General features: G+C 25.3%; 2 protein-coding genes across 11 annotated transcripts; one reads left to right on the top strand and one right to left on the bottom strand.

Annotated features, from left to right (window-relative positions):
- The first annotated feature begins 754 nt into the window (after window positions 1-754).
- LOC134835962 (tropomodulin-1) lies at window positions 755-16,296 on the top strand. Of its 10 annotated transcripts, none has more exons than XM_063851023.1 (10): window positions 4,140-4,294; window positions 4,776-4,926; window positions 5,053-5,205; window positions 5,265-5,432; window positions 5,548-5,892; window positions 6,085-6,336; window positions 11,107-11,254; window positions 12,414-12,991; window positions 14,069-14,334; window positions 15,614-15,738. In XM_063851023.1, exons 3-8 carry the CDS (start codon window positions 5,080-5,082, stop codon window positions 12,800-12,802), a joined length of 1,428 nt encoding a protein of 475 aa, XP_063707093.1. In that variant the 5' UTR covers window positions 4,140-4,294; window positions 4,776-4,926; window positions 5,053-5,079; the 3' UTR covers window positions 12,803-12,991; window positions 14,069-14,334; window positions 15,614-15,738. The 10 variants fall into 10 exon arrangements, with proteins under 10 accessions (XP_063707088.1, XP_063707089.1, XP_063707096.1 ...); XM_063851022.1 differs by having other exon boundaries at window positions 4,776-4,953; XM_063851018.1 differs by lacking the exons at window positions 4,140-4,294; window positions 4,776-4,926 and adding an exon at window positions 755-1,056.
- On the bottom strand, window positions 6,347-10,555 carry LOC134835961 (inactive dipeptidyl peptidase 10). The gene is made up of 14 exons (XM_063851017.1): window positions 10,498-10,555; window positions 10,222-10,333; window positions 9,964-10,081; window positions 9,810-9,911; window positions 9,634-9,728; window positions 9,435-9,574; window positions 9,113-9,375; window positions 8,912-9,056; window positions 8,555-8,843; window positions 7,625-8,493; window positions 7,371-7,565; window positions 7,144-7,304; window positions 6,874-7,079; window positions 6,347-6,815 (listed from the first exon to the last, which is right to left on the bottom strand). The coding sequence occupies exons 2-14, from the start codon at window positions 10,276-10,278 to the stop codon at window positions 6,675-6,677; spliced, it is 2,781 nt and encodes a 926-aa protein (XP_063707087.1). The 5' UTR covers window positions 10,279-10,333; window positions 10,498-10,555; the 3' UTR covers window positions 6,347-6,674.
- Window positions 16,297-16,466: the final 170 nt, after the last annotated feature.

Below are 16,466 nucleotides of genomic sequence, written 5' to 3'. Positions count from 1 at the left end.
TATTTTAGACATGCGCGCACCCTGGTTGAATATTTAAACAGAATTTTATAAACTGAAAAGTATTTATATTTAGTTTTATAATATTTTTATACAATATTTATATTTAACATTACTATAGCGAACGATAAAACCAAAATAACTTATTTAAAATTTATTTATTTTCGTGTATAGCAAAAACGAAAAAAGAGATACAAATAGTATAATTAAGGGAATGACAGACAGTTTTGAAATAATTTAACTGTACATACTAGAAAATTAAATTCATAAATTGGTTAAATTCATAAAACACTTTTCACTGTATGAAAATAGAATTGTTTTTAACGAACACCATCAAACAAAACGATTTTACATTTATTTTCTGAGTAAAAATGTAATAAACTCGCGATCTTTTTCATACAAAGCTTTTCACTGAGATCACCAGAGCATGTGAAGAGAATAAATAGAGAAAATATAGCGACTTTGATGTCTTTGAGCAAAATATATAAAGTTAGTTAGTTTTAAACCATCACAAGTGTACAATAAGTTTTGAATACGTCAAAAAATATTGTACAGAGTGAAAATTAACATTCATATACCATTTTTAAATAGACTATAAAAGTAATTTATGAGAATAAATTCTTAATTCCGATTGTTTTTTTATTTCAAAATTTGTCTATTGTAAAGTCAATTTTTTAAACCAATACCGAAAACGAATAAAATTTATGTACAATCTTCTTCCAATTTAGAAAGATAGACATCATATATGTAGTATTTTCTTTTGTAAAACAAATTAATGTTAGTGCGTGAATATAGAATTGAAAAACATTTAATACTAAAAGTGATACCTTGAAACTAAGAAAAACAACATTTGCATATATTTGAGAAAATTTTCTCTATAAACGTGTTACCAAACTACATTCACAACATTACCTAACCAAACGAATTGTTTAATATTTAGATTTTCTGATACATACGAATCTTTTACATCAAATAAATAAAATGGCTGATATAGTGGAGGAAGTTTTAGAAACTTCAACTCGTCGGAAAACTATTAGAACCAGCTACAAAATTCAGGAGGTAAATAACATTTTTTTTTGTAAGATTGGTGTAAACAAAACAATACTAACATCTACATTGTAAAGTATATTAAATGACCAATTAAGTTAGGAGATAAAAAACTTATTTTTTCTTTTAAAACCCTTGATTCAGATCAAAGAGGGTTTTATTTAATAAATAGAAGATACCAACTACTGTTATTTTTACTTATTGAAACATTCAAAAATAAATTTTAATTTTTTTTAGTTTATTTGTGAATAGAAATCCCTGAATGAAGTACGATGACAAAGATCATCATGCATGTGTGATAGGTTGAGAGAGAGAGAGAGAGAGAAAGAGCGAGTAAAATAACATTTATAAAGAAATCTGTATGATTCTATTAATAGAATAGTTAAAAATACATTTGTATCATTAAATATGTTTTTGTTAATCTTGGAAATGAAAGGAAGGACATTTTGAATCAATATTTTTTATAATATATTTTTCATTTATAAATGTAAAATTTAATTTACTTCATAATGAAGTTTTCAGCAACTAAATTTTATTAATGACAGAATTTTTATAATCAACTATTCATTTTTAAATTATATATTCAGCACAATGTTTACATACATTCAGGAAGCAAAGACACACATATGTGAAAGTATTAATTTATATTTAAAAAATAAAAAATGTCTCATTACAATCTCCAAAATATAAATACTACGAAAATTTTTTTAATGTATTTGAAAGCTAAGAGAAATTTGTGTTTGAAGTGCACCTTCGTCCATCACCTTGCCAGTTATTTTTAAAAAGTCGTTCTGTGTGCGCGTGAAAATTAAATTTTTCATATTTCAATACAAAATATTTTAAAAATATATATATAATAATTACTTAGAATGAAAAAAATAAACATTGATATAATTAATATATGCAAATATAATATAGTTATTATTATTAATAACTAAGAACGAGAATATGGACAAAATAAAAATTTATTCACTGAAGTACTAGCAATTTAATTTTATTGATAATGGAAGTTTTTCGTGAATCAACATGGTCACGTTCTGTTATAAAGGTTAGAATAAATTCATGATCCTATGATTATTTCTCAATACGTTTAAAAAAATCTAGATCAACTTTAATTTAATGTAATTATTTTAAATAATTATAATATTGTTTTTTGGCCGCTCCAAATGAAACTCAATAGTTTTGTCCGATGCCCCATTTTAAATTCGAAAATCGAATGGGGCAAAATAAAAAAAAAAGTTAAAAATTTCTTCAAAAATTACCGTTTTTCAGTGTATTTTCATAATTTTTAAGAAATTTTCAAGAAAATTTTTCAATTTTTAGTAATATTTGTATTGAAAATCGTACTTCGACATGAAATTTTCCTTTAAAAATAATTTTCAGAAAAATCACTGATTTTTTTTTCAAAAAAATTGTGACCGTTATTTTTTATAATATTCAATTTTTTTTCAATTTGATTTTCATGTTTTTAAATCAGTTTTCAATACCCAAATATCAATGTAAAAAACTTAAAAGAACAAAAATATTGATTAACGATCAATTTTTTTTAATTTTGGCATTTTGTATGAATTGTATGATTTTGTATTTCAAAATTTTTTATTCTTTTTCAAAAATTTTGGACAAAACTATTCAGTTTCATTTGGAGCGGCCTTACTCTCGTATAAATTTTTAACAATCATTCGATTGGAAATAATGACGATGTATCGTAAAAAACATCTATTTTTACATCATATCATTGATTATTATTTACAAAGGTAATTTTTTATGATCACAAAAAAATTATTAAAAAAAACTATTATCATTCATTTAATAATTACATATATTAATATGATTCATATAAACATTTCCAACCTCACACTAGTTGGCGACGGTTATACGTATGTGATTTTAAAAAAATAACAGCGAAAAACGATGTTCTCCAAGTTTGGTGCGAATCACCAGAAAGAATTACTCAGTGTTTTATCTGTTTGATAATCTGCCAAATTTTTTTTAGCAAACAGAGAAATAAATAGATGAAGAGAGGTAGCGTATGTTTGTGTATGCGTGAAAGTTCGCCATGAATAAATATTTTTTTTAACGAATTAATTAAGAATTGTTCTTTATACCTATTTTAAAGTTTCGTATTGTAACAATTTCTGTTTTTTAAGAACTTAAAGTCTCTTAAAATTCGTTATTAGTGAAATATTATAGACGAAATAAATATTGATTTAACTAAGAGAAAATGCAGCTTGGTAATCTCTGTATTATTGTTAATGCATATTAATTTTATTTTTATTATTATTTATCTCATTTTTCAATGTTTTTTATGATAAATTTGTAATGTATTTTTGATTAATGAGTTAGGCCACTCCAAATTTTTTTTCTATATTTTTGTCCCATGCTACATTTTAAAAGTCGAAACCCAATAGGGCAAAATAAAAAAAAATTAAATTTCATAAAAATTGACAATTTTTTGGTATTTTTCCATATTGTTGAAGAAATTTTCAAAAATTTGTTATTGAAAAACGAAATTTAACATGAACTTTCTTCTCTAAAAATATTTCCAAAAAAATATTTTTTTAAAAATATTTTGACAGGTATTTTTATGAAATTTTTTGTTTAAATAAATAAATTTTTAAATTAAGCATAAAACAATTAAAATATTCATTAATGACAAAAAATTGTTAAAATTTTGTCATTTTGTATGAAAACAATTTTTTTATTTTGTCCCCCCCCCATTTTAAGAAAATCTCTTGGGACAAAAACATCGAAAAAAATTTGGAACAACCTTATTTTTTAAAAATATTAGGATGTCACAATTGGAACGTTCATTATGTGCTATCCAAATGCACAGATATTTTGAAGGGATCGTAAAGCTTCGTATATAAGGGGGTTATAAAGCTTTAAAAGTATAAACCGCTCAAAAACATCACTTATTTATTTATATAAAAAAAAACAATTGTACGTAAATTCGAACATATTGGCAACTATCATATACTTATTTTTTATAAAATTGGCTATAATTTTATATCTATTTTTATAAATCTCTTATTTATTGTTGACTTAGCCTCTATTAATAAAGCAGCTTTGACATTTTATTGCGCTTTACCTATCTTGACTTAAATTTTATAAAACCACTTTGCAGTTTTATTTCAAAGTTCATAAAAGTAAAAAAACAATTTTAGATAATAAATATTTTAGTATTTATTCAAGAAACAGTGTTAACTAATTAAATTATAAAAAAATCAATTATTATTTGAAAATCAATTGGGTTAGTTCACATAATCAATTATATTTCAAAACTTATAAAAATACAGTATATTTTATAAAAAAATATATTTTAAATAAAATACATATATGTAAAGGAAATTTTACATATATACACCTATTAATAAAATTTTTTAACAACTTTAAATGATCTATTTATTAGACTTGTCTTCTTGAAGAATAATTCAATTTTCATTAAAGTAAACTGAAAGATAAAAAGGGTTGGGCTTGTTTAATGATCACTAACATTTTTATAAGCTTTGAACAAAAATTCTATGTAAATTATAGCACATATTTTAAAATTTTTTACCTAAATAGCAAACAATCTAAGCTTTGAAAATCATTGAAATACACACAACAAATTTAAACAATAAAGTATTAGTATTCAAAATATGACGTAATATATTTATTTATATAATAATATTTACTTATTGTATTGTCAAAATAAATTGTTAAAGTTGGATATTTGATAATTCAAAATCTAGCGTTTTTCCAATTAGACAAATCAGATGGGCTTATTGCAGCAAATAAAACAATTATTTCGGTAAAAGGAACTCAATAATGTGTTTCGGTAAAAAATACAATATTTTCAGTATTATTGTATATTATTGCAACAAACGAAAGTTAATCGTATAGGTACAGCGTATATATTAAAATAAATAGGTAGTATCAATAACTTCATAACTTCATTATTATTTTAATACTTATATGCAATTATAAACGTTTGTAATTTTACTAAAGAAAATTTTCAATACCTTACAGACCTCTTCAACAACCAAAACAACCACCATGACAACCCCGGCAAAATTATATGGGAAAGATTTATCGGAATACGAAGATGTTGATGTAGAAGCATTATTAGGACAATTATCTGCTGACGAAATAAATATTCTAGCTAAAGAAGTTGATCCTGATGTAACTAATGTTCTCTGTAATGAATTTTCGAATTTTTAAAATTTTTTTTGTATATATAGGATCAATTTTTACCTCCCGATCAAAGACACAGTTATGAATGTACAAAGTCACCGACTGGACCTTTGGATAGGAAAAAATTGATTGATCACATAAATAAACAAGCTCTTGAGACACCTGATGTACCAGAATTTGAACCTTTTGTCCCAGGCGTAGTAAGAGGAAAAAAAGTATGATAAATTTATGCCTTTATATAATTTTTGATTTTTTTTAAAAAGCCAAATACAAAGAAGTTTATTTAAAATCTTTGATTTAATGAAACCAAAAAACAATACTTAATTTTAGTGGGTACCACCACCACCTGAAGAAAAATATCAAAAAGCTGATGAGCAGATCGCTATTGATTTGGGTGACGAGTATGAAACAGCATTGTCAAATGCCACACAAGAAGAAATCATAGATTTGGCAGCTATTCTAGGATTTCATTCCATGATGAACCAAGATCAATACCATGCATCACTTTTAAATAAAGGTCAGCCCATTGGTTTGGGATGGGATGGTATCACCAAAGCATCTCGGCCAAAAGCTTTTCCTATGGAACCACCAAACACAACAGATGTTGATGAAACGATTAAGCGCGTGAAGTCTAATGACACTCAATTAATTGACTTAAACTGGAATAACATAAAGGTAATCCCATTTTTTTATATTTTATTGAGTGTAACTAAAGTTCAAGTCAAAGACTCAATTTTCATCCATTTTATTTTAATTTTTTATTAAAAAAAACGAGAATTAATCAATCGAGCTTTCTTATAGTTTTAGAAAAATAATTTTTATATTTAATTGCAATACACTTTAAAGATATAAATTTATTTCTCGTAGAATATTTCTGATGAAAAATTCGATCAACTATTTGAAGCAATAAAATCAAATAATCAACTTCAAACACTGCAACTTACCAATACTGGATTACAAGATAAACATGCTTTGAAGTTAGCTGAAGCTTTGGATGTAAATGGAACATTAAAAGTATTGAACGTTGAAACCAATTTCATTAGCCCTCCAGTAATTGTTAGACTAATCAAATCATTGCTGTCTACAATGACTTTAGAAGAGTTTAGAGCATCTAACCAGGTAAGTTCATACAACATTTTTAACAAAATCAATTTTGAATATCAGCTAAAACTAAGTTTCAGTTAGAGTAGTGGTAGAGTAGTAGAAAACCATTAAGTAACTTGATTATTTTTATTTGAGTATCGAACGATTTTTATTTAAACACATGTTATTATGAATAGTTAGGTATAACCATTTAACTTTCTATTAAAATTTATCATAAGCTGGATCAAGAGATTTTATTACTATATTTAATTTAATGAAGATTTTCGTTAAAGCTTACTTATGTTTAAAAGTGTAAGCAGCAGAGAAAAACAATTTATAGATATATTTTTTCAGTTATCTAAGTATTAAAATATTCATTTTCTAAAGCCAAAAATACCCTTTAGTTGACGTTCGCTGTCTTCAACAATATCAAAATGCTCATCAAAATATGCTTCCATTGTTTTAAACAGATGATATCTAACTCTACTTAGCTCGTGTCCTTCATCAGCATATGTCTAGGATAATGTTCTTTAAGTTAAATTTTAAATACAAAAGAAAAAAAATACAGATCACCTGCTGTCGAAATGTTACACCAGCTTGTATAAGTGACTTTGCAAACCATAATGAGTGTTGTTGATGAACTAATTGATCTGCTGTTCCTTGAATAATCAGAAATTCCTTGTTTTCCAATTTTGATACTTTCAATGCAAGGTCAGATTCACGCAAAGCATGATTAAAATTACTATCAAATGGAATATATCGTTCAGTAAAATAAGAGTCTGTTAAATGAATTAAAATAGACCTTTATGTAATACATTCATATAAAAATATGTAGATACTTGCAATAAAACTTAAATGATATGATTGGTGCAATAGCAATAGCACATTGCAGTACTTTAGAATTGTCTTCCGCCAAAGCATTCAAAGCTGTATAACCACCGTATCCCCAGCCATAAGCTCCAATTTTATTTTGATCAATGAATTGAAAAGTGTCACTCAGATATCTAAATATTAAATATATGATTGGTATAGAAACAATAGAAATGCTCATTTAGTCATAAAAATCTTACGTTATTACAGCGAGTTGATCTTCAATTTCAAAAGTTCCTAATCTATCTTTTATTTGAGACCGTATTGGTTGGCCTTGAAAACCGCTTCCTCTTGCATCTATTTCGGCACAAATTATTCCTTTAGAGCTAGCTAAGTACCAGTTCCAGTCAACCACGAATTCTTCTGAGACCAATTGTGAGTCTGGTGATGCATCGCTAATGGTCATTTTTACTTATTATTAAAAGAAATAAACAAATATATATGTATGTCTTACATTCGAACAATTAATGGATACGCTAAATCTTCGTCTTCTTTCAACATTGGTGGCAAGTAAAGTTTAACTTGTGCTTCAAATCCGTTTTTTATCACAACGCTAAACTTTTTAATGTTGGGTACCGCTATTGGACTAAGTTTATTTTGTAAATACTTTCCATCGTCTAAAGTAAACAATCGTTCTTTTTTTATGGTATCCACTACAAAAGTGGTTGGTATATTTGGACCCAAACATTCTTGTATGAAGTAAGTGAAGTGAGTGCTTAGCTGAACTCTGTTGTATAAACAACCTGCTGAAACATGTTCTTGGGTTTCCAATTTACCAGTTGGCAGCGTAGTTTCAGTATAGTTATTTTTCACTGTTTCTATTTCAAATATATCATTCTTCATATTATTTTTTTTTCTGTAGTTGTTTAGTTTAAAGCCCGGTGAATGAGCATTATAAAAACATGTAAGACATGATGGTTGTGTAGCAGATACCAAAATATTATTTTCAATAGTAATATTAAAAATAATTTTTACACTATATAAATGACGGTATCCTGGACGAGATTCTTTTGTTGCCATATAATAGACTATTTCATTTTTTACATCATAATCAACTATTTCGGTCACTTCATATTTTCCCAAAGTAATTTGGTATCGCTGTTTTTTACTTTTTATATTTGATGAAGATAATACAGGAATTAAAAAAACGTGTCTATAAAACTCGTTAACATCGACACGTACGAGCAGACGTTTTAACAAATATGTCTGTTCGATCCAATTTGTTTTGTGCAAATTGTTATTTATTGTAAAATTTTTATGTAAAAAAACTGGTGTTTCAGATGGTAGAACTGAAAAATTATCTGACATATTTTCTGTGAACACCTGTGTATTATTAAAGTTTATGAATAATTTTTGTTTTACATTTGTTTAAAACAATACATACCTCGTTACAATAAAATAGAGGTGCCTTGCAGATGTAAATGATTGATCTTGTTTGATTACGATCCGTCAAAGTTACTGTGAGCTCATAATCTGAAACCCAAGTCATTCCACCAACATAAAATTCTGACGAATATTCAAAAGGAATATACATTGTTTTTGGATATGAAACAGGATTTGCACGGACATCTATAACATGTATTGAGACAACAGGATTGGGTGTATTAGGTTTTGGATATTTTATAGATTCAAGTGTTGGATACTTCATCGTGTCATCATAGTTGGCAGTAAAACTAAAATTAAAAAGTCTCAATCATTATTTATTTAAATTATGTTGTCTGCTTTAATTTTATTATGTTACCTGTATGATTTTACATGCGTTATATTAAATGATAAGTACGACAAATATTTTCCATTTGGCGAAAATGCCAATGTTTTGCCACGTAAATCTTTTTCATTTGAGTATAACCAATCTGGTATTCCATTAAGTATTTTTGAGTGGAATCCTTAAAAACCAACAATAAGTTATTATTAAATTAGAAGACATATAAACTTTACGTACCATTTTTTGTTATTCTATTACAAACACTGTCTTGTACTTTAGGCTTGTAATAAACATCATTTTTAAACACAAAAGCAATGGCTTGTTCTCTCATACCAAGACTATTACTAAAGGATCTATTTGTATCATCATTAGAATCTTTGGTTGAAAATTGAGATACAATTGGTGACCATAATACATTTTGTAACATTGGAGAAGCCTTTTCGTCGCTTGTTGTAGCAAGTAAAAAGTAACTTTGTGATGCTGTTTCATACACATAATAGCTAAATTTGTAGATATTTATGAGTGAATTTTCAGAATACTCAGAAAAAGTTTTTCATACCTAGTTTCTTGTTTATAGAAATTTTGGTAATCTACGTTAGTTTGTGCCATTGGCAACACGGATTTTTCATCATTTTTTCTAAAGAGAAGAACAAAATTTTTATCCGGAGACAATATGTAATGGTTGACATCTAGTTGTCTCTGTAATAGAAAATTTTCCACGTCAGAACAAATACTATTTTAAGTATTACAAAACTTACAAATGTTGCGTTATTCATAAGCTCTGTGATAGATTTGTTCTTCATGTTTAATATCGATAAGCCACCGTATGCATCACGAAAAACAATTTCAGTGTCTGATGTACATCAAACAGTTATAAAAAATTTAAATAGTTTAATTTGATGAAGCTAACGTTAAAATATTTAGAAAAATTTACCACTTATCCAAGTTCCATTGTTTACATTTCTTCTTACAAATGTATCATCACTGATTTCTGATAAAATAAATTTTCTTCCAAATGTTTTGACTCCTTCTAAATCTAATAATAAAAAAATATCAATATTTGGCTTAATATTAATGTTCAAAAATACCTGGAGAAAGCAAAAATATGGAGAATACTATAAGGCCTAAAACACCAGCAATTACAAGCAATGCAATAAATATTCCACGCCAATTTCGCTTCTCAACAGATGCAATAGTCAACTCTTGCTGAATATATTAGATAGAAATAAAAAAAACTTTTATAACTATTTTTTAAAGTAAAGATAAAAACTTGTTTTTATAGTTATTTTTTGTACAAAACGTCAGAGAAACCATAACATAAAATGTATGAAAATCATAGTACTTACTTCTGATATTGTATCCTTTTTTCGTACAGTTGAACCAGTACTTTGTACAGAATTCATGTTGTTTTAAACAAATCTTACGTATTGTTTTATATTTATATTTTTTATAAATCACCTATTTTTTATTTGTACATTTTATTTATTTATTTATTTAAAATATGAAATGAGTGGAAATGTTTTCAAAAGAACTTAATAAGATTTTATTCAAATGATTTTTTTTTGCATTTTCGACAAGCATTGAACATTTTTATGTCGTTTACATACACTTTTTAATATTACCTTTATTTCTTAATAAATTAATATAAAAGCAAAACACTTTTAACAATCATCATTCAGTTTTAAATATATACAAAACTATGTGTTTCCTTAGAAATATTTGAATTTGAGTTACAAAGATATTTTATTAATTTTATTCGTTATTCAATTTGATTAGGTGTATAAAAATTTACACTTATGTTTTTGTATCAAAAGTGAAAAAAATTTAACTCATTTTTATGCGTTTCTTTATAGAAGATTAAAATTTTGCTCACTTTTGTTCACATACATAAAATATTCAATAAAAATATATATTTTTTTAGATATTGTACATATTGAAGTTTTTGCAATGCTTAAGTAATAATAAGAGTGGTGAAACTATTTGAAAAATATGTTGTTGTAGTTGTCAAAAACTTCTAAGATGGCTCATTCGTATGTTCGTAAAAATGTAGACACTGAGCTTGTCTCATAACGCATGCGTTTTATTTACATAGGTTTCTCTCATAATGATAAAGATCTCAATTTAAAATTTTTTATTTAATTGATGTTAGTTAATTTTAAATTGAATTTTATGTTTATCAGAAATTGTTTTTTCTAAAATATCTAAATTTAACATTTTTAATAAATTTTCAGAGATCTGCAGTCTTGGGCAACAAAATTGAAATGGATATCACTGATTTGGTTGAAAAAAATACTACTTTGTTGCGACTAGGATTACACTTGGAATATAATGATTGTCGTCATCGTGTTGCAACTCATTTGCAACGTAACATCGATAGAAGTGAGTACATGAATGTTATAATTTTCTTTTACCAGCGAAACATAAGAATTTTAAAAATAAATGACAAGACATACATTTTTTTTGAATAAAGAGTAACTTATTTGGATGAAATTTGATTTACAAAAAACATAATAAAATAAAATTTAGTTATTGCGTCATATATGTTGAAAATAGTTAAAAGAAAAAATAAATAAAAATTATATCATTCTGAAATATAGTGGAACACGAAAGTTTACTACAACTACTTGAAGGCGGAGATGGCACTTATAGTACTAATTATAAAAAAAGTAATAATCACAATAAAGCACTAAGTACATTATCATTGCCTCCATCAGCATTCGCACTACCACTTACTAATGGTGCTGACGAAAATGCAATCATCAACGATATTAACAATGATCGAATCTGGCGAGCAAGAAGCCCAGGCTTCAATCATACAACTTCATCTCACAGTGCAATCATACGAGAAATGAAAGATATTTAAATCAATATAGAAAAATATTAACAAAAATAAAAAAAAATGATAATAACGATAATAATTAAAATCTTAGAGTAATAATGGTTTAAAATTATTTTTAAAAAATATTTGTACATACGGAATGTTCGACTTATTTTCTAAAATTATTATTTAAATATGTACAAAAAAAATTCAACAGTTAAAAAAAAAGTTAAGGCATTTGTATGTTCCAGTTCAGGTAAATGCGTGACCCTTGTGAAAAGTCCCTTTTAAGTGTAAGCAAAATTGAAAAACTTTGTCATATATATTTTCTAGAACTCTACAAGAAAAATATTAACTATCAAAAAGCAAACATCAAATCAAATCAATATTTAAACCACACATTTATTAACTAGTTACGTGTTAAAACAATCAATTAATATATATTTAAAAAGATAAATACTACTTGAAAAGAAAGTATACTAAAAACATACTTAAAAATATTCTACTCAAATTTTTGATTTGATTTTGTGTTTATTTTAACTAACATTTGTGTCATCTCTTCCAAAAATTCATCCATCCAATTAAAAAGTGAAGAAATATTTCGTATAAATATTTACTTGTAAAGTTTTAATTATCAGTAATTGAGCCTTTTACATATTCTTTGCAAAACCCCCTAATATTCATGTTTATTTTTTATTCTTATTTAAAAAAAACTAATAGTACGTGTAGAAAAACGGAAAAAAATACAGGAACTTCAAGCTAAATTATCACCGCTTAATGTTGATACGTTAAAAAAACTTAACGCACCAATTATGCGTAAAATCGGCCCAATTCCTGGCTCTGAACCTCAGCTCTCTGTTCTTAATGCCTTAAAGGAGGCAAATCGGAGAAAAATGTCCTCTCGACCAACACCAACTCCATCACCTGAGCCACATTTATTACAAGCTCCAAATGGTCGTATTGAACAATACACACCCTCACCGTCTCCCGAACCAGTTGAATTTGATACTGAAATTGATCCTGATAATATGATTGTCAGGGGTAGTTCGGATGTTGAAGAACATGAATACGATGAAGAAGGTCGAATCATCTTGAAAAATGATAATTAAAAAAAAAACGTTAATTTTACCCTTTATACTGTTGCTGTTGTTATGTAGTTTTAAAGATGTACAATTGAAAAATCAATAATTTATATTATAATTAAGAACAAAAAAACACGCAAGAACTCAAGAAACAGTCCGATCATATAGTGGCATAACCATAACACAGACTGAAAGTGCTTAATTCATCGTATATGGGTAATAAAAGATAAAAAAATATATTGCTCGCTATTATAAGTATTGCTTGTGTAAAAACCCTAGAGTACCGTACACAAGATATCAACCATATTTTTTTAAATATAATATTAAAAGGCTTGTGCGTGCTTAATTTAATATTTGACATAGGTTTTTGCAATTATTCATTCATCAGCTTTTTTGATAAAAAAAAAAATCTGTATATAATATAAACCGAACTAACATTTACAAATGGATCAATTTTTAAGCTATATTGTTATGGAACTTATAAAATTATTATCCTCAGTTAAATATTTTGCGAGGCGTGGCCTTTAAATTTAACTGTTACGGTCTTAAATTACAGAACTTATTTGATATTTGATATTTGAAGGGTGTTTTAAAAACGTTTTCTGTTTCGCCATGGGGGATGGGGGATATAGAAATTTTATATAGATTCTGTTTTTAGTACTATTTCGGAAAAGTAATAAAATTAGTGTTTAAACTTATTATTTCTAAATAATTTTTATTTTGAAAAATTTTTCTAAAAAATAATTTTCAAATTTTTTGATCGTTTTTTTTTTGAATTAATTCTTGATTTTTTAATCTAAATATTCATAAATAACCTCTAAAATAGTTCAAAATGTCAAAATTATTGAAAAGCAATTACAAATTTCATTTAATATAAAAAGTATTTCAAAATATATATATAATTTCTATTTCTTTCTATATATGGCAATTTTTCATAAAAATGATCATATTTTTTATTACCACACGATTAAAAGACACACGTTAAAAGACAGATATATACATATGAGCCATAAAACTCTTAAGGCACATTATTGTATTGTATTGTATATTGTATATTTTTTTTTCATTTCAATTTTTTTTACAAAACACACTTAAGTTTTCTTGTCCTTACCTTGTTATTAAGATGAATAAAATTTTTAACTACTGATAATTACAACTGAAAACAAGTAACTAACTAAAAGCAATGAATATGAACTCAAAAAATTTAAATATTTTTATACATTAAAAAAAAAACAAAAAAACAAATATTCATGACACATTTTTTCCTATTTATTTTTTATGTGACGTTCACAGTAAGAAAAGATCTGACCCTTCGGCTCCAGTTTCGATTCTTTAATCTACCTAGGAAGACAGGAACAATGATACAATAAAACATCATGAAACAATTATACACTTAAAAATAATTCAATAGCGTAGGTTTAAATTAATTTGAAGGAATTGTTAGAAGTCACGTATATATCCTGTAAAGTACATTAATTAGACAAAAGATGCAGTAAAACAATGTTTACAAAAAACCCAAAAATGTGTTAGCAATATAAGGTTTCATATAATAAAATAAGGTATCAAACTTAAACATCAAACTTTTTGCTGTAATTTTAATTGCCTGACGATAAAAATTAACACATAAATAACAAAAGGTCTCTACATGTATTGTATAACAGCTTTTGCGCAATCTAATGTTTAAATTCATTAAAATAAACAGCAAAGTGTCAATTTAAAAAGTTTCGATGAACAATGAGAATTATGTAATTTTTGAAAATTACTATGCGTTGATTCCATACATGGATTTTTTTGAGCCCTATTAAACTATTTCGTTTTTTCATAAAGAAATGTCTTTTTAAGAATAAAAGTTTTACTAAAAATTAAGGCCACCCTTTTTTGAAATATACTTAATATAATGTTCCATTAAGAAATAGTTAAAATACCTAAATACATTTTTTTTAATTTTAGGCCGATCTGAATAAAACTTAATAATTTTGTTCCTAATTTTAGAATCCAAAAAGAAAAGTATATATTTGTTCTTTATTTGTTATTTGATAATTTAATAAATAAAAAAATTAACTTGATTTTTTTTCCTCAAACTGTCACTTACAAAAAACTAAACTTATTTTTCAAAAAATTATGACAGATATTTTAACTTTCACTTGTTTTTAAATCAATTCAATTCATGTTTCTTAATCAATTTTAATGAAAATCTCAATAAAAATGTTAATTTATACAAAAAAAGTTTTTCAAAACTTTTTGTATTTCACCTCTTCCGCATTTTAAATTTTGAAGATATTGGGTTTCATTTAGAACAGCCTATTTAGAAAAACAAAAATTATAATAAAAAGTATATTTTAAAGAGTTTTTAATAATGCTTTGCAGTTTTAAATTAAATTTACTAATCATAAAATTATGTTTATGTATAATACTTAACAAATGGAATCAAAGCTACCATTTTTTTAAATTTTGTTTTGTTCTGTTATACTCAAAGTTTTCTAAGCATACCTAATACCTATTTAAAAAAAATAAGTTTAAAAACATATAATGAAAATATATGTGAAGAAGATTAGGTATATTAAAATAAACATTAATAAAACTTTAGCATGGAAAGAATATTGATGGTTTCAGAAAGTTTTTATTGTGAATGTTATTTACTAGCTTTTACATAATTTAAAAATTTGTAACTTGTAATTTGAAACTTAACAAGTATTTGGAGTTCAAAAACAATAACAATGAATTTGATAAACTAAATCAAAAATTTATTTTATTTTGTTCTATAATAATATTAATTAGCATGTTGACACAAATTTTTGTACCTATTTTGAACAATATTTTTTTAAATTCTTTTCACAGAACGCCAAGCTCGTTTACTTGATCGCCAAAATAAGAAAAAATAAAAAAAAGCTAACCAGCAGGCCATTTTAAAGGAGCAATCATGATTTTTGGTCATAGCTGTAAGAAGATGTATAAGCTAAAAGGTATAAAATTAATGCTTTTGAAATTCTCAATTTATTTTACATAAAATACATTTGTTTTTCAGATTGATATATTGTATATTGGGATTTCCTGCTTAATTTTAGAATAAGTTCTCAATTTGTCCAAGCATCTTTGTACTTCAAACTATATTTTCCATTCAGCTTTAAAAAAGATTTTGAACCAGTTTTTGGTGATAGTTTATTTTTAAATTATACATATTTTATATAAATCCTAACGAAAAAAACCAATTTATAGGAAAAAATTATAATTAAAATGCTGATGTTTTTTATTACATTTTATTTTGAACCACAAAAATAATAGAAGATCTTTATGTTTTAGAATAATATATTTTACCAAATGTTCATTTATACAAAACATTTAGATTATGTACATTGTACATAAATATAATAAAAAAATTAAAAAATTAACGATGTTTAAAGAAAATAAATTTATAAAGTTCGTACTATGTAGTTTTACTTTAAACTGGTTTGAAGAATTAACGTTCTAAAAAATAAATAGTAAAAATAATGAAAATAAAAAATTCTCACAGGATATTACAACGAAGTTTTTGTCTTTTATTACAAATTGTTAATAAATAATTACCAATGTTGGTAGAATGAAAAAACTTTATTCTTTATTTTGTTTTATTTTTAATTTTAGATGTTGCATAAAATTCTGAAAAGACAAAAATCACGTTCATTATTAAATTGTTAAACTAAACAGATTTTTG

This window comes from Culicoides brevitarsis, chromosome 3, assembly GCF_036172545.1.
Source record: "Culicoides brevitarsis isolate CSIRO-B50_1 chromosome 3, AGI_CSIRO_Cbre_v1, whole genome shotgun sequence".
Lineage (NCBI taxonomy): Eukaryota > Metazoa > Arthropoda > Insecta > Diptera > Ceratopogonidae > Culicoides > Culicoides brevitarsis.
This window is presented reverse-complemented; position numbering and strand designations above follow the sequence as displayed.